The sequence below is a fragment of the Ochotona princeps genome, chromosome 11 (assembly GCF_030435755.1).
Source record: "Ochotona princeps isolate mOchPri1 chromosome 11, mOchPri1.hap1, whole genome shotgun sequence".
Classification (NCBI taxonomy): domain Eukaryota; kingdom Metazoa; phylum Chordata; class Mammalia; order Lagomorpha; family Ochotonidae; genus Ochotona; species Ochotona princeps.
This window is the reverse complement of record NC_080842.1, coordinates 61,046,869-61,066,053: the sequence shown is the minus strand read 5'-3', so window position 1 is coordinate 61,066,053 and position 19,185 is coordinate 61,046,869. Positions and strand designations below refer to the sequence as shown.

General features: G+C 42.3%; 1 protein-coding gene across 2 annotated transcripts in view; it reads right to left on the bottom strand.

Annotated features, from left to right (window-relative positions):
* Positions 1 to 19,185, bottom strand: part of ADGRA3 (adhesion G protein-coupled receptor A3) — a 111,648-nt gene that overhangs the window by 46,243 nt on the left and 46,220 nt on the right. The window contains exons 4-8 of one of the 2 annotated variants that reach the window (XM_058670258.1): positions 17,553 to 17,624; positions 9,787 to 9,858; positions 7,912 to 8,072; positions 5,719 to 5,932; positions 1,900 to 2,064 (exon numbers count right to left, since the gene is read on the bottom strand). In XM_058670258.1, the coding sequence (XP_058526241.1) occupies positions 1,900 to 2,064; positions 5,719 to 5,932; positions 7,912 to 8,072; positions 9,787 to 9,858; positions 17,553 to 17,624 (684 nt within the window). Of the gene's footprint in view, positions 1 to 1,899; positions 2,065 to 5,718; positions 5,933 to 7,911; positions 8,073 to 9,786; positions 9,859 to 17,552; positions 17,625 to 19,185 lie in introns of those variants that run through there. The other variant, XM_058670259.1, reaches the window with a different exon arrangement.

The following is a 19,185-nucleotide window of genomic DNA, read 5'->3' as shown; positions in this document are numbered from 1 at the left end:
GGCATGCCGAGCACAGGGACTCCAAGATCATCTCCTAGTAAACATGCTAGGAGCTGAGTCTCCCATGAGCTAAAATTCTAACAGCATTCTAAACACTCAAAAGTCACTGATTGGGGCCGGCAAGGGCACGGCATGTTACTCCTTGGCCCACAGCACCAGCATTCCACACAGAAGCCAGTTCGAGTCCCAGCTGCTCTACTTCCAATCCAGGTCCCTGGATTATGGCCTGGGAGAACATTAGAGGACGGCCAAACTCCTTAGGCACCTGCACACATATGGAAGACATAGAAGAGGAGTCTGGCTCCTGGCTTCAGGCTGGCTCAGCTCTGACCGCTGCAGTCATTTGGGGAATAAACCAGAGTATGATTCATTTTCATTCTCTCTCTCTCTCTCTCTCTCTTTCTCTCTCTCTTCCTCTCTCTTTCTGATTTCCTTAGTAGTAGTTATTTTTCAAATAAAAAAAAATTTTAACTAAATCTTAACAAACAAAAAGTCCACTGCATTTTTGCTGCGGGAGAGCAGTGGATTCTATGGGCACGGCAGCAATGTGTCTTAGCTGTGAGTATAATCCCATGCTGAGCCCCATGTGTCCCTGTCAATCTCTGACCTTGGCTCATCCCAACACCAGTGACAACACAACTCCACTGCCATGGACCCTCAACACTAAGTGGGGAAAAGACACTACTACCCAAGCCATGCTTATCCCAAACTGGGAAGTAAATGAAACACATTTAACATAATCTGCAGTTGACACATAATACAGAAAGTACTACATTACAGTATCAGTCACCCTAAAATAGAATTGATTACTAAAAACTGCATAACAGCTCAAGCAACACGAAACTAAATCTTATTAATACAGTGAGAGTTTAAGTACATAACAGCTGAAGGAGTGTCAAAAGATAAATAATTCATTCACTAGTTGAGTATTTCAATTTTTCTTCTAATTTAACAATGAAAACCACTCAAAAACTATGAGTTCCATAAAATCCACCATAAACCAAAAACATAATAGGCTTGAAAGAGATGGTGATTCAAATTTTATGAATTTCACCTTAAAGTATGCAACATAAATACTATAGATCAATTTTAACAAGCATAATATATATATATACATATATATTGGCAATGCTATTCCCATATGCTTATGTCAGGAATATTTTGCTAAAAAAAATCAAAACAAAACAAGACCAGAAAAAGTAATGAAGAAGTTAACTTAGTTATGGACGTTATTACTGATTCACCTTGAATTTGAAAAATCAATCCCAAATAATTTCCTCATTAAAAGACTAGCGTTCAGGAGCCATCACTTGTGGGGTAGCAGGTCAAACAATCAGCATCCTATCTGAACGTTGATTCCTTTCCTAGCCAATTCACCTCCAATGCAGCTAACAGCCTGAGCAAAGCGGCTAAGGAGCCCAACTGCTTGGGTCGTGACAACCACGTGGGAAACCCACACGGATCTCTAGCTCCCTGCTGAGGGCTTGGCCTCATCCCAGCCACTGTGGCCACAAGGAAAGTGAACCAGTAGATGGAGATCTCTCTCTATCCCTCTTTCTTTACGTATAACTTTCAAATAAACACACAAATCTTTAAACCAATAATAATAAAAACACTGGAGCTGCAGCTAGTAATTAGCCGAAGTATCTTCAGAGACGATACAAACCAGGGATGAAACAATATTTATTGTTTAAGGTGGCAATATATTCCTTTTTTATATCAACTATAAAGTCATTAAAATCTCTGACCATAAAGAACACTAAGTAAATAATAACATTAAAGACGCTTTAAAGGAACTGAGAGTACACGGAGTCTAAGGCAGCAGTTAGCAGCTCTCCACAGAGTCTAAACTTTGGGGAAACCACAGTATTTCTCAGTGAATCTTAACACAGTGCTGACCTGAAGTCGCCCTTATTGTTGACCACCCTCTCCGGAGGACAGTACTGCGCAGAGCTTTCTAATACCACGATATCCACAGTTCTTGTATTGTTGCCACGCTTGGTCTGGACATGACAGCCCCAATTTCCAGTAGATCCAGCCTGAATATTAGAAATGGTTAGGGCACTGCATGAAGAAAGATTTTAAGAGAGAGAAAATATGATTAGGCTAAAAGGCAACTACCATATACAGGCCTGAATCACTCAATCTGCAAATAATGCATGAAAATCCACTGTGGGCCAAGCAATCACTACATAGAAATGAATAGAACTGACCATTCCCTCCCACTTCAATGAAAAGAAAACAGCAAATACAAGTGAGGTGTAAGGGAACATAACAAATGACAACTCTCCTTCTAGAACAGGGAGAACTCAGCACGACAGCGTACAGGAAGCACTCAAGGCAGAAACTTCTTGGTGCATCCTTCAGCCAAAGCTAAGCTCCCAAGTCACATTCACCTGCCTACAAGTTCTAACAAAACATATTCAGGCATGGCAATACAAGAAGAGAAGTAGGAAGCTCAAGAAGAGCAGTAGGAAGTGCATAACAAAGAAAAAATTAGAGCAAAACACCACATGAAAGAGTAATTATACTGGAAATAAGTTGTGCTATTGCAAAAGTAGTTCTCCATTGAAGGGCATACCTCAATTCATAAAATAGCTATATTTCTAAGTTACTGACAGTAAATTCCCCAGTCAAGATGAAGTCATAATTCTTGAGCAGACAATCTATTAATTAAGGAACCAATGTCAGAACCTTCAATTAACTTTTATATCTCCCCACGACCCACTATGCTTTGCAGTTATGTAGACATAAATGATAAGAAATAATTAGATATAAAGCATGTTTCATCCAAATTAATTTACACAAGTATGTCTTCAAGTTAACACACATTTGTTCAGTGTCCTAAATCATTATGGACACAGAAGAGGGCCCAATCAAGCCAGAAGCTTTGATGCATCCTGCACCATGGCAGGAAATGTGTATTATCTTTCCTAAACAAGCTAGAAAAATACATCAATATACCACAGTCATGACTTTCAAAATGAAATGACCAAAGGAAAAACAAGAGCTTGACATTAAATCTAAATAAGGTGAAAATCTATTGTGCACTCTACTGTATGTGGTTCTACTGAACCAGGAAAAAAAGATTAAAACATTTTTGGCATTGAAAAGCCTCCCTTAATCCAGAGTTCTCAAATGTCTCAGTTACAGAGTCTTCAATTTTTCCATGATGATCCTAATCCAAAAAAATCACCTTTATGCCATTCTGATTATTAAATAAAATCCCAAAACTGAGTATCTTTATCCTTAGTAACTTGGAAAGCATTTGAAATAAGATCTACACATTTGAAATAGATTTTTATTTTACTCATGAATAACAACTGCTTCTAATGGAATGTGGGTGCCTTGTTGGAAACTTAGGCAATTTTCAAACTTCAGACTGAGATCAAAGGAAAACACCATCATTTCCCTTTCTAGAGAGTACCGCAGAGTGCTCACTTGGAACCACAGTAGTGGCCTAATCCTCACTTGTTGAGGTCAGACACCCACAAAGGAGATGCAGCAAGCACAACCTGACACATCCGCGCTATGACCTACTGGCACTGTAGCTGCACGGCCTCCAGCACATGCTGACTGAAACACATCCCTTGCAATATCCACCTTGTGCCCTGGGTACTCTGGCTTTCCAGCTGAGACCCACATCCCCACTGCATTCCACAAGCACCTTCTTGGTACAGACTCTACAAGATCATCAGTTCTCTAAACGCAAACACTAGAATCAAATTGCCAGGAGTCTGCAAGGTAGCAGACTTGGAGTCCAAAGGAAAAAGAAGTCATTTCAGTTTCACCTGTGAGCAAACTGCAACCAGTGGCACTTACTGATGAAACACCAATGGCATGAGAACACCAAAAACAGTCAATAAGCATGTCACATTACCCAAGTCAAAGATGATTTGTTTTCTTCCTTTACACTGTTTTGACTATCCTAAGGCAAACTCTGGTTAAAGGACTTCTGAGTCTTACATGAGCAATTTTCACTCAACTTAATTGTCTCAACGCAAAAAAACACTAAGCTAACTTGTGAGCCTTAGAATTAAGCTTTTCATACTGCAAGAATTTAGAAGAGCTTAAGTTAGAACTGCAGAAATAGACATATAAATCTACTTACTTTATAGTAACACAGCCTAAGAATTCTCAAAAAAATCAAATTGTTTCAAAGCTTGGATGCTATATGTCAACTATTTTCTTTCTGACATAAACTTTATAATGTACAATCTGGTGAATTTTGACATACATATATATGCAATTGGAATATCATCACAGTGCTGTCGGTATGAAAAGCTATGCTGACTATAATAGTCTTATCCATTATTGAGGGAATTCTGTTTCCAGTAATGGCCAAGGAGCTCATATAAACCTTCCTACAATTAACAATCAAAAAGTATGGAAAAATTACAAAGTGCAATTGTTTGAACATGTGAAAAGTGAATAAAAGCAGGTAGAAACTAAAGCAGAACTACCACCAGAAAGGAAGGACTCGCACAGAGGAATACAGAAAAGATTTCTGACAGCTTTTACCTAAGAAAAGTTTTGGAAACCTGGAAGAAAGAGGTAGGAGAAGCCTAGCTGAAAGGTCTCTTATTGACCCATGAACCATACGGGGGGAAGACACTGTGATTTCAACGGTCACCGAACAGAGAATCCAGCTAGGAGTTTGAGTTCAGCCAAGGTATTCAACCTGAAGAAATACGAATCAGTTCTCTTTGAAGGACTATAAGCCAATTCAAAGTCAGGGGTCAACAAGAGTGTTCTTCAAGGACCAGAGAGTAAACATTTTAGACTTTATTGGCTGAGAAGCAACACGAAGGATATTATGTAAGTATTTTAAATCCATCTGAAATGGAATGAGTTATTCTTAGTTAATGGTTCCAGTGAGTTGGCCTTGGCCCATACAATATACTTCCTCAACTTTTCAGCAGATCATCAGAATGTTCAAGTTGAAGTTCAACGTCAATATACAAATAAATAATAATTAACAAAAGCAAACATGCAGACCACATTGAAAAGAAAAGGACTCAGCACGAATGATCTCCAACTTGACCCAGAAGCTGGACTTAGCAAGCAAAGATTTAAAACTGCCAACTCTAAGCATCAGAAGATACAAATGAAAGCAGCCATCTTAATAAACATGCAGGAATTCTCAAATGAGAAAATATAAAATACAGTATTTGATCACAGAAACTTCCAAAAAGCAATATCGGTTCAGAGAGCCCTCAGCTTCTTAGCAATGTGATGACTGGAGAAGAATGGACTTAAGAAAGGACAAGGAAATTTAGTGTCTACAGGCAAAGATTTGGTGAAAATAGCTGGAGAGTGATACTATCATATAAATGTTACCTTTTTATTTTTGTTTTTGTTTTAACAAGTTCCTTTAAGTTTTTCATTACTAAAACAACTAAGAAGCTTATAGTTCAGATTTACCAATTTAATATCTTCCTTTTCTTTAGTGTTTTCTTTTTATACAAGATTTTTCTTCCTCAAGTGTTTGAGAATGATGACTAAAGATACATAACAATAGGCAAATGGAAATATGAGTTGCCTGCATTTTTAAATAAATAAAACATTAATTCACCTTCCAGCTAAATAAATTGATTTTAAATATTTACATTTCAATCATCTTTATTTAAAAATATTAACTCACATTCCAGCTAGACATTACAACTCCTGAAGGACAAAGGAAATTTACAGAAACAAGTCTACACCTAAGAAAGCTACCTTGCAATCAAGGAGCAATTGTGAATCATGTTCTTCTCAACAAAGATCCCTTGAGATTCATCCGTTTCCACTATTCGCCCATCCTGGTACCACAGCACCTGCATGTCTTGGTCAATGTAGGAAGCCATGCACTGGAAGGGAAGGCTGTCTCCTTCAAACACAACCTGCCGATGCGACGGACTCATGTAGAAAGAGGGCAACTCCAGGGGAGGATCTGCAAGGGAAAACAGAGTCCACCAGCAAACACAACGCCATATTCCATCCTGCAGACTACAACAAAGCTACAGAAACTCTGAGTGAAATTACGAGGGGAGAAAAATAAATCCTTCAGTGAGCCCAGCACCAACAAGGCAACTAGAGAACTTCACAAACAGGTAACAGCGAAGCCGAACCACATCACACTCAGCAAAGACCTTCCAAGCTGTTCCTTCACTGCGGTTAAATAAAGCTGTCAGATGACCACAGAGATATTTACAAACTTAAAATACATTTTGGAGACTTTACTCCTTTTATTCAAACACTGGCTTCTGGTTGTAAATCTAATGTGTACACATAAAATTAAGTCCTACAGATTACACTTTTTCAAAGATGGTATTTGTTGGGCTGGTACAACAGATCAAGCCACAACTGGTGATGCTGCCAACCCACAAGGGCTGTTCTACCTCTGATCCAAGTCCCTGCTAACATGCCTGGGAAAGCAGCACAAGATGGCCCCAGTGCTGGAGCCCCTGCATCGTTGGGAGACCTGGGTGAGGCTCATTGCTCCTGATTTCAGTGCAGCTAAGTTCAGCCCCAACTCTTATGGGAAGTGAACTAACCAACAAAACACAACCTCATGTGCGCTCTCTCTGATGCTCTCTAATTCTTTGAAGGAAAGGAATAAAATCTTTCTATTTATTTATTTTTATTGGAAAGCCAGATTTACAGAGAGAAGGAGACACAGAGAGAAACATCTTCTGTACACTGGTTCACTCTCCAAGTAGCCACAATAGCTGGAGCTGAGACAATCCAAAGTCAGGAGCCAGGAGCTTCTTCCGGGTCTCCAACCTAGTACAGGTCCCAAGGCTTTTGAGTCATCCTCTATTGCTCTCCCAGGCCTCAAGCTGGGAGCTGAATGGAAGTGGAACAGCCAGGACATAAACCAGTGCATGCAAGGAAAGGATTTAGCCACTAGGCTATCATGCAGGACCCTAAAATCTTAAATAAACGATGACATTTTTCCTTCCAGTTAGAAAAAATTAAAGGGAGAAATTTTCACCATATATGTAAAAAAGCTCCACAAATGTCATTGAAAGTTTTAAAACATTTAGTACATTTGTCCAACACACAACTGTTTTAGTAGAAATATATTCTAAAGAATAACAGCAAATACACTAAAATACATACAAATAAATTAATCACAACTCTATGGAAAAATTATAATAAGGTAAATTTGCATTACTAATAAGCTGTTAAATTATGGCTACATGTACACAATGGATTGGTGTGCATAAGTTTACATTAATCCAACATTAATTATGCAGCAATATTTTTTGTTAAAACAGGAAAAAAAGATGCTGAAGATAATGCACAATGGCCTATTAGTTATCTTTGAGTGCTAAGAATGTAAACATGGCCCTTTTTTGTTTGCTCTTTACAGAACTCCATGTTGCTGCTCATAACTATTTTAAAGAGCAGATTTTATCATTGAAACAGTGACGATGTTGATATGGCAGGCATAGCGAGTTTGAAGTCACTGCTCATGATGTCCACATTCCATACCGGAGTGCGGGCTCAAGCCCTAGCTATCTATCCCACTTCAAATCTAGCTTCCCTGTACAATGCATGCCCTGAACCAGGAGAGAGATCCGAATGGAGTTCCAGGATCCTGGCTTCAGTGTGGCCCGGTCCTGGCTGTAACACTTAGGAAGTACACTCTCCTTTCTCTTCATCTGCCAGAAACTGAATTTCATCAAGAAAGCTGTTCAGAACCTAAAAACAGCTATCTTCAACACCAACAGAAACAACAAGGCTTTTTTTTTTTTTTCATCCACCTGGCTTTATTATTAGGATAAACTAAATATTATCAAATCCACCAAGATTAATGACTGCATCTCCCACTCAGTTCCATCAGATCGTTGCAGTTTGCCAAGAAAAGCACAGTAACAAGTCACAATCCGGCAAATACTTTCTCCGTGTTGTTTTCATCCTTACCGCATGTCAACAGCTCCTGTCTCACACCTGTGACTGGCTGGGCCTGCAGGGCCTTAGGATAAACACACCTGGTGTCCCGCACTGTGACGTTCCTCTCCTTTACCCAGCGGTGCATCCACAGTATGTTACAATCACACAAAAGATACTCAGTCTGAAACTCTCTGTTAACAAACACAGACACGTTAGAGACTAGAGTGAATACAATTCAATGGCCCTTTTGCTTTTATTCGCTGCCCCTTTTGACGGCAAGCACAACGCTGTCCACCTCACCCTGAGGGTCTCCTTTCCAATAACTTGTCTTGCAGATGCTGGCCCCCAACCCTGTTCCCCTGTGACACTGGCACTCAATTTTCCAAGTCGGTACAGAAATAAAAACTATTTGTTAGAGGCCCCTCTCCGGTGTAATAAGTTCCTTATCCCGGGATTCCAGAACACAAAGCTCCCATCCTTTATCGACAAGAAGCACACAGCTTAACAAAGAATGTTTAAGTCTTCCTTAGCTTGTCCGCTTCACGGCTATGGTCTAGCCCCAAATCACAGCAAATACTTTGTTAATTTGGACAATGAGAAAACACCAGTGCTGGACTGTTCTACATATCTGATTAGAGTGCAATGTCCTGACACCTTTCTGCTCTATCCAATGACTCTGTAGACACTCACAAATCTAAAGGCAACAGACACTACGGGTGTTTACAAACTTAAGAGACAGTGACTCACCAAATCAAAAGGACAAAAAGAGTATCATTTATTAGGCAAGGAAATAAAAATTCATTTTAGTTGTGGCAGAAAGTTTTATAATTTGGCTCTTGGACACAAGAGACAAACAAAAAAAAGATGTACAGAGATTAGATATACACACAATAATTTCTTCCATCCTTTGTTGCTTTAAGTACTGACTATTCATATTTCAACACATCTTGGCAAGTGCAGCTCATAAAAATAAATTCAAGACACTGCACAGGGCCACGTGGGAGATACTATAAAAATGGAACAAAATATAAATAGAACCAAAAAAGGATGTAGTAGGTTCTATAGAAAGAAATCAACAGAGCGCCGAGAGTGAACATATTGTGCATGTTTCTAACACAGCGCATCAGCACAATGGCAGTGCAGGGGAGGGCACAGCAGAGGCAAAGAGGGAAAAAGGGCAAGATGGTGAACAGCAAAGGGGAAAACTGTAAAATACCCGAGTGACTGCCACGCAGCAGCATCTGTGAGTCCCTAACACCACCCACTAAAAAAGGAGCTGGAATAGGACGCTGTGAGCTCATGTGCATGAGCTCTTGGAGAGCTGAGGTAACCGACAGGTGCAGAGGAAGGCAGGGCGGGGAGGGAGCAGGCAACACACCCCGAGCAGGGCATCGGGTAGAGAGGGGGCTTCCCTGCAAAAAGGGGACACTCAATCCCCTCAGCTATATACAATGAAGATTTGAAAAACATTACATGAAGCAGAAAGCATTTTCAATAAACATCCCTAGAAATATCATTCGAAGCCTGGGATTCAGTTTGAAGCAGGGATTACAGGATAAAATTAAATCTCAGATGTCTAGAATATTATTAACTATGAATTTCTCATCAGGAGGGACATTTTATCCTTTGGGGATTTAATTAGTCAAACACCAACACTTTCTGATTTGAAAACAAAGCACAACAGAAACAATTACCAATCTATTGTGAATATAGATTAGAGTGACATAACATTCTAAGGAGAAAAGGGCTGCTTGGTATAAAAACGTGCTATTAAGATCTATTCAATGTTTTCTAGAGTGAGAGCGATCTCTCAAGCAAGATTCAAACTTTCACAGATTCACAACCATGCAACAAATGTCCTTAACAAATATGTTCATCAAAATACCAACAATAACTCTTACTTACAGAGACCGTAATGAGCCAAGATAATCGAAAGTTCCTTGAGATAATGAGGAAAACAAATTTCCTGAAAGGTTTCTGGAAAATAGAAAAAAAAATCACTTTTAAAAAATACTGTCCCCCAGCTATAGAAAACTGCCTAGGCTGCTTTGCACCTCGACAACCGATAACACATCTGGGAAAGAAACAGCCAACAGCTGGAAGACGTTCTGGGACTGGTTAATGCCAAAACTGTGTTAACTCTAGCAGTGTGTCAGCACAGTTGCTAGGACATACTACCCCAAACCCCAGGCATGTCCCTAAGACACACGGTGCAGGGACTGCAGACTGCCTGGGGAAGGGTCTGGAGACATGTTAAAGAGATGCCTGTGGAGAGGATGAATGCTAGGTGAAGAGTGATTTCCGAGGGCTTCCACAGAGTAAGTCCCAGTACTTGTAGGTAGATGAGGTGGTTGAGATGGGGTGGTTTAGAAGAGGGAAACCAAAGGGCATGTATGGGTCGGGCTAAGGCATCTGCCTGCATGGCAGACATCAGATGTGCTGAGAAGCATCCTGCCCTGCCCGCCAGCATACGCAAAAGCTAGGGCTGGAGGGCATGCCTGGCTGGGTTAGGTTGCAGCACCTGCTGGCAAGTGTAGCGGTGTGGGGGAGAGGGGGTCCCTGTCAGGCTGGGCCGCAGCAACCACCAGAATGTAAGAGAACCAGATACAGGCATAGATTCTGTAGGGGTTCTGTGGGTTCACATCTGTAACCTCTGTGGGTCACAGAACCGCTGGTTTGTGCAAGGACTGGAGTGGGTCAGGGGGAAGGGGTGGGGGAAATGCAGCAGTGACAAGCCAAGCCATGATGAACCACATTTCTCACCTGATACTTGTGTGATCCAGGGACGGGTGGAGGCTGGGCTGGGCCAAGCTGCAGTGCCTGCCAGCACATACAGAACAGACAAGGGAAGAGCATGCCAAGAAAGGCAATGGCATCCACCGGCACACATGGGATTTGGAGCTGCAAATGGGCCTGGTAGGAGACCTTGATCTGCTGGGTGGCAGCTCTTACTGGGGAGCAAGAGAGCCAAAGATGCAGGCAGGGTAAGCCAGGCAAGGCTGCAGCACTTGCAGCATGTGTGTGGGCCACGTCTGGGAGCAGGTAGGGCTGGGAAAAGCAGGACTAGGTTGCAATACTCGAGTCTGGGAGTGGGCCATGCCAAACCGGGCTGAAGCACCTACCAGCACCCTCAAGATCTGGTGGGGGTGGGGAGTAGGCTGGTAGGGGAATATGGGGGTTTCCCGGCTAGACTACAGCTTCCACTGGCAAGAGTGAGAGCTGGGGCTGGGGGCAGGCCTGGCTGGGCAAGGCTGTGACTTCCATCGGCTGGATCTGGGGGCAGGTCAAGCAAAGTTCCAGGTTGCCCAATTTGCAGCCTAATTTTAAAAGTCCCAAATCTTGATGTGACAAATATTTCAGAGATATATTTGTTTTAATACTACCATAACAGATGTATTTGTTGCTCCATTTTAGGAATCCTACATAAAGGATAATGGAACATAACCAGTTAAGACTTAGCTTGGGATACTGAATATCCTATCAGCATGCCTGGAACCGAGTCCTGACTCCATTCGTAACTCCAACTTCCTGCTCACAAATCCAGACAGGCAGCAGTGATGGCTCAAGCAGATGAGCCCCTGCCATACAAATGGCAGATCTGAGCTGAGATTCTGGCGTGTGTGAGTTCAGAGTGACACAGCCCTGAACAATGCAGGGTATTTGGGGAGAGAACCAGCAGACAGATGTCTGTCTCTCAAACAAATGAATGAAAATTTAAAATACAGATGGACTAGACTGCCAGGTAAACCTGAAAGTTACCTTACTGAATTCCACTAGAGGTACCGCCAGGTGTGCACTCAGTGATCACTTTAAAAACTAAAGAACCAGTAAGAAATTACAACTTCTCAAATAAGAGAAAGCAGAGAATGTCAATGCTTGGTGGGGGCATCACATTGTAACTGAGTGAAAGGCATGAGCAGAATGGAAGGAGTATGGGGTCTGAAAGAAGAAATCGAGGCCATAATGCAACCTTAACCTTGTCCTCTCTGTTTTCCCCTTGTGTGGAAAGCCTTTTGTAAGCAAGCTAAATCTTGCAGCATTTTGCTTGAATCAAAGACAGAAGATTCCCTGCTGCAAATGACAGGATTCCTTCCAATCTCCTCCAGCAGTTCTACACACACAGGGAGAGGAGGGCCTCTGGCTGCTGATCTCATGCTGGGGACAGGAGGTGCCTGACCACAGTTTGTTCAGGACACATCCCAGCCCCTGCAGGAGGCTTCTAAGGTTGAGACTTGCAGGAAAAGGGCAGCACGTAGCAACCAAGGCAAAACTGAATTCTTACGGGGTTGCAGCCCAGCAGAGGGCAGGCAGGAAACCTCCCCTCTGGGTTCTGAACCCTTCAAGTGTGGAGGGCAGCGATGAAGGGTAGGCGGACGATCAGTAAGAACAGGACAGAAAACAAACTGGGAGGTTAGCTGTGTTTGCTGCACCTGCAGCCACCTGTAGCCACCTGTAGGTCCTGGGTGGGACGACTCATTCGCACAGAATCATCAGCCCCTTTCAAATCAGCATAAAAGGATCTCCAGTGGGGCATCACCACGTTAATAAATGTTTCAGAGCCACCCTCCGCCCCCTTTTTCTCTTTTAATAAAAAAAGGCTTTTAAACCTCGTAGGAGAATTGCCTATGAACCTAACACACACACACACACACAAAACAGTATTTGCAAATCAAAACAATAATGAGAGAGAGATGCCCTTCTCTTGGTTAATCTATGAGAATGGGTATCAAAAATGGGTTTAAAAAAGGACACAGCCATCAGAGGGTACCTTGCCACCTATTTTTGAAAGAGTTAGCTACATTTAAAATGAACAACTGCATTGCTATGAAGCTATCCAACAGCTATGAAGCTATACAATTATCATTGTAATTGTATCATTATACAACTACCGGAACGATTAAAAGAAACAAGCTGGAAAGACAAGGTTGGAGCGTGCCACTAACTCAAGACTGGCTTTGAGCGTCAGTGTTAAAACAGGGCCACAACGCACGCACATTCCTCATAAGATGAGCTTGCACTGCTTTTTCTTCAATGTTTCTGAGTTGTAAAAAGCAAAGTTCATCCTACTAATTAGGATGTAAATATTAGCAAAAAAGCGCCGCTTAATGTGAACATTTGATTCTTTTTTTTTTAAAGATTTATTATTTTATTTTTATTACAAAGTCAGATATACTGAGAGGAGGAGAGACAGAGAGGAAGTGGAGCTGCCGGGATTAGAACCAGTGGCCATATGGGATCAAGGCGAGGGCCTTAGCCACTAGGCCACGCCGCCAAGCCCGAACATTCGATTCTTACGTGTATTATGAGATACTTCCCTGGGAAATCAGAAGGGAAGAAACCATACTGGTAAGGAGTACGCCATCCTCCCAGTAAATCCCAATTCTTCCCCACCCCCATGCTAGAAGAGACTGCCACGCCTGTGTGCCTCGCAGAATACCAACCAAGTAATGTGCTCGAGTCTGAGGGCCACACAAATGACACAAATATTACATATATTAAAACACTGGAATCACACTCCAGCCTTGAAGTACTAGCTCTCTCTCTCTCTCTCTCTCTCTCTCTCTCTCTCTCAGCAACAGCAAAGCCACTATTCCTATATCTTGAAAAGTTCAAAGTGGCAGGCAACATATCCACCCTGACCCTACCTCCAGCCCTTCTTATTTTTATTTACTGTCTCATGAATGCTTTTTAACTTGGTGAACAAATACATTTCAACTCCTGAAAGTGCTGTCATATGCTTTATGATTTGCATAGACACTCCTGGAGGACTGGTTCCAGGGCACCCTGACCACAACAGACAGCCAAACATGAGGATGCTCTAACCCCTTACAGAAAATGATACAGTGTTTCTATATTACTATGCACATCCTTCCAAAGGTAATCACTGATACCAATACAATGTAAATGTTGTTGTACTGGTTCGCTTTCCACGACTATAGTTAAAAACATTCCCTAGCTGCTTACAAAGGAGACGCACTTGGGAGAATTCACAGGCTGTCTCAGAATAACACGACACGTGGTGGAGAGGAACACATCTCTTCCTTCACCTGTGCATGGCTCCATTGCTCAACAGAGTCCATAATTTTTTATAAGGTTCTTCATAAAAACTTTGATATATGCAGAATCTTTTGTATAGGCAAAGTACCTATAAGAGAAGCTATAAATATTGTTCAGATATATTTCATAGAAAAATATTAAGGATGTAAGATCTTCAATGATCACAATTCATTTTTAAAAAGGAATGCTTTCGGTTTTCTGACTGCCTGACTCCTAAGTGAAGGGCCGAAGCGCTGTATCGGTTCTATAGTCAGTCATCCACGTCCACGGCAGCAGGAGAGCAGATGGGGTGCAGGAGGATGGGTACACTGCAGGGCATGGTCGGGGGACGTTACCACAGGAAAACAAAGACCAATACACAGAACGTATCCATTTTACAACCTCCCACGTTCGCAGAGGCCTCTGACATGTTTATTTCAATTTTAACCTGAACTGTCCAAAGCCAAGACTTGTTTCAAAATGATGAGCAGTCTGAGTGAGAATGCTACAGACTATCTGCCAAGGTCTCTTCAGGGCCCGAGGAATTCCACCTGCCTTGGCTAAGAGGCCCAGTCCACACCCGGTCTGCAGGTGCAGGGAGACCCAGAGAGTCGCCCTGAAGGGCGGGCGGAGGAAGGAGCTCCAACAAGGATCCGCTCCGACAAGGATCCGCTCCGGGCTGCCTTCTGTTGTGGGGTTTCTCTTGTGAGGAAGCTTTAAGGGGGCGAATGACTGAGGTAAGAAGTAGGACAAGCCCCATTACTTACCAGACTGTCCTGCAGGATTAAGAACATGCTGGTCTCCACTTCTGAAATACAAATTGCTACCAGTTTCCACAACCAGCAATGACCCGGCTGGCAGAGCTCAGCGACCTGAGAGTAGCAGCAGCCCAGACAGAACATTTTCCCCAAGTTTCCAGATCGGCAGCTCTCAATCTGTCACCTCTCTCAACCCAAATGACCATATAAGGACAAAAACAAAGATCTTGAGAATATAAGCCAAGTATACTTCTGTGTATGCCAAAGACTCTTGCAGTGAAAAGTCACAAAAATCTATTACTGTTGTCTTTGCATGTGCACATTAACATGAGAACTGATAAGAACTGAGTTAGAGTAACCATCATGCCTTACTGGATGCCTGAGAATCTAAGATATCCATACAATCCTTTTTAAATATCTTTCATCCCATGGGCTACATAATGATATCAATTAAGTCTCAAAGCAAGAAGTCTGGCCATTTTACTTGTATGCCATGTAACAATTCCCTTGGATTCAATATGACTATGACCCATAAATCCTGACAACAGGCATGAATTAATTAGTAAAAACGTAATAGACACCCACTTTCTAGAGGAGCTGGATAAAAGAAAATAAATAAAACAAAACAATAGCTTATGTAAATTGTAAGTGCTGTATCAAACACTTTTTTGTGTAAAACCCACTTAGCCATGGGTCAGGTCCCCAGGTCAAAGGTAGAAATCCACAACTAAACCCAATAAAATCAGAGATTTGTCGCTTTTTCAGTGTAAGCTATTCCTATGCAAAAAAAAAAAAAAAAAAAAAAGCTAAAATTTTCTTCCTAATTTTGTCAATTTCAAAAAAAATCTTCAAAACTAAAAAAGCGAAAGTTTCAAGATATATTAGCAGCACTACAATAAAGAGTATTTGCAATCAAGCTACAAATGAGTTAAAATAGAACTGATTTTATTAATTGCACATCATGAGCAGAGCTTTATAGCTAATTAATCTTTTACTTATCAACTTTGTGAGGCCGAGTCTTTTCCGCAAACATCCAGAGTGGAGAAGCTGATTTTAAGTTCCCTCCCCTCCTCAGTAGATCACTAGGAAGACTCTGCCCTGGACGGGATGGGCTTTGCTTCCTCTGGAATGCCCAGAACGCTGCGTGCTGCCATGGCAGTGTGGGGAGGACGCCCTCTGCTGGGACGGAGGCAGGCCCTCAGCAAGCAGTCAGGCTCGCTCCCGGGGAGAATGGGCAGGGAGCAGGAGTCTAGTCCCCGCTGCACTCTTCCCCTTCTCTTGTTCCGATACGCTTGGAAGTAACACAAGTTTCTCTCGAGACGACCTCCCAATCCTGGACTTCCCAGCCTCTAGAATCACAAGCCAAGATAAACCCTTTCTGTATAAATCGCCTGGCCTTGGATATGGCACTGCAGCAACAGAAAACTGGCCTGACCACGACGAGCTGCTTTGTCAAAGTCAAGGTGAGTGAAATCAAAAGCACATAGTTGGAAGCACCAGCAACAGACAGCCCTTGCAGTTTCTAGAGTGTCTGCCCTACTTCCAGCATTCCACGCTGAACCCTATTCCCAGGCTACTCATCTCTAAAATATGAGCCGATGTCATCTTTGCACAAATAAGCTTCCCATGGCTTCCAGTTCTGGCTTTGTTCTAAGCTTCTGTCTGCTTTTCACACACTCCAACAGAAACAGATACACCCCAACCCTCTACTGTGAACAATCGGCCTTGTTTCTAATGATTCTCAAACAGAATTTATTCTAAATAAATTTTTAAAAATTCTGCTCGTTTATCAAAAGTTCTTCCATACTTGGATATGCAGAGACAACCACACTTAAGTTCAACTGTAATTAATTATCACAACCCCTCTGAGGGACTACTGATCCCCGCGGGCAACGCAGCCCACATCACCTGGCCAGCAGCCTGATTAGGAGCTTGCTTCACTCCCGCTCCTCTGGTCTCCGCCCGACTCTCGGCTCCACCTCCACGCAGAGCCGGTCCAGCTTCTTCTCCCTTCTAATCCAAACACCGGCAAATCATCTGAACCACAGCCTCCCATTTTACCTCCTCCAAGAAATGCCCCCAAACCGATGAAGCTTCAATCACACCTGCCAACGCAAGCGTGTTTTCTGCTGCAGGAAACATCTTGTGTGTGCGTGTGTGGTGAGGTCTGTAGCCAGAACAACACTAATCCAAAACACTGAAATTCAAAATGTCCCCATATCCTAAACATTTCAATCCGAGAAATTTCACTTCGTGCCAAAACATCATTAAAAAGACTGCAATGTATAATAGGTATATATGAAGTAGAAACAAATTCTGCATCTAGATTTGGTTCCCATCCTCAGGATATCTCATTATGAGCACGCCAGTATTCCAAAGTCTGAAATCCCAAGCCCTGAAGGGAAGAGATCTGTAAACGTATTGTACTTCCTGGATATCATACTACTCGGATGACTGCCAGCCAGCCGATGCTTTAAAACCCCTACAGAAATTACTTTATATTAAACCTAGCATTCGTGTTCACGAATACATGGGGAATGGATCCAATGCTCCCACGTGTATTTTCTTGCTGGTTTTGAAGTGACAGAGAGATCTATGTCAGGACTCAGATCATTTAAAACTCAGCGTGTTTAGAGAACAATCCCTAGACCGGATCGTATCACGCTCTATGCACATCACCTGTGTGGATTACAATATAATAAGGCACAGATCGTTACATTCTACTGAATTCAACTTGGGATATATTTGGTTTTTTTATTTTATTTTTTGCTAAAGGCAGAGAAAAAGAGACACGTTCCATCTACTGCTTCACTCCCCAGATACCCACAACAGACAGACGTGAGCCAGGACAAAACCGAGAACAAAAGGTACACTTACAGCCTAACCAGGTTGGTGAGTCCTCGGAATATGTCTGCGTTCAGACAGCCAATGCGGTTGTTTGTCAGGTCCCTGAGGAGAAGCAGAGGTAGAGTATCAACCAGCTGCCTTGGTCAACAAAGCCGTCGCACACCTCACGCTTGAGCTCCGCTCCAGGAACCACACACAGCGTCTTTCCTTCTGGCCTCTCTGAGCCGTCGGCCTGATGTAGGTGAGCAAGCACAGCACCGAGACAGAAAAGGATCCTGCTTCCCGCAGCTCTGGCATGCAGCGTGAACACGGCTTCGTGATAACGCCTCGACTTCTCACGCATGACTCCTCCACACTCCTCCAGAACAGCTGGTCAAGGTGACATCTATCACCGTGTCTGCGAGCCAGTTCCTCGTGTGGCCCACAGCTCAGGAGGCTGGAGAACACAGGCCCACCTTGGCCAGCAAGCATCACACACCGGGGAAAGGGCAAATTACCTGAAGAAAGAAACTTCAATTCCTCGAGAACATTTGAAATTTCAACATTTCTAACTCCTTTCCTAAAATACTGAGTAAAACAACTGGGTTAGCTTTTATAGATCGCTAAGTCCCCAAGCTGAATTACTTTACCATCACCCAGGAAGGGGCCCAATTTTGTTTCCATTCAGTTCTAGCGTCTATTTCCTAGGAAATGTTGCTTTCTAAATAGTTCTTCTCCTCAATCTATGCCCGTCTTTATTTTCAACAGATGAAGAATTGTGAATTAATATTTTGTTACACCTTCACTTATTTTGCTTTACATCAAGCACAACAAATGTAATTTTATTTTTTAATCAGAGGCTTCCACAGGTTTGAAAGTTGTTGGGAGATAAAAACTGACAATTTCTGAAACTTTGAAATGCAAGCCATGTCTTTCATCACTGTTCTCACTGGACTCGGTAAACCCCATGCCAGAAAATTCTACAACAATGAATCTCCATTTTTATTTGTTACATTTTGAATAATTCATCACACTTTGAATTTGAAAGAATTAGAAACCTCTAATCCAAACCTTCCAAAAAAAAAAAAAAAAAAAACCACTTTGTGCTTTCTGCAACATCAGAACCCGTCTCCATGTGGAAGAATACACATCGCCCCTCTCCACCCACCCTGCTTCACTGGCTGGCTTTTTTTATTTGACTTTATTTTTTTGATGTGTGATTAACACAAACAATACTTGTCCACTCTGCTTACCTCCCACCCCTCCTCTGCTTACGGACCCCACCTGCCCTTGGCTCAGTTCTTTATGCAGCACAAAACACATCCTTGTGTAAGTTAGCTGCCCCGGTGAGCTATGGAACACTAGGGCCTATTGAGAAGAGCACACTTCTTTGAGTCACACATTGAATGACTCTTAAAATAAAACCAGTGGAATCCATTCATTTTCAAACTCATACTGTTAGAATCCAAGCTACAAATTTGTCAACGGCCGAAAAATGTATTAGTCTGGTTACAAACTGCAAGGACATAGCTGTGGAATCTAGTACCTACTCAATTTAAATATTCCTTAGACAGCTCAGTAGCCACTCTAAGTAACCCTGATGTTCAAGGTCTCACAGGCCCACCCCTCTTCCTCTTGCCAGCAACTCCTCACAGAAGAATCTCAAGCAATGAGAGTCCCTATC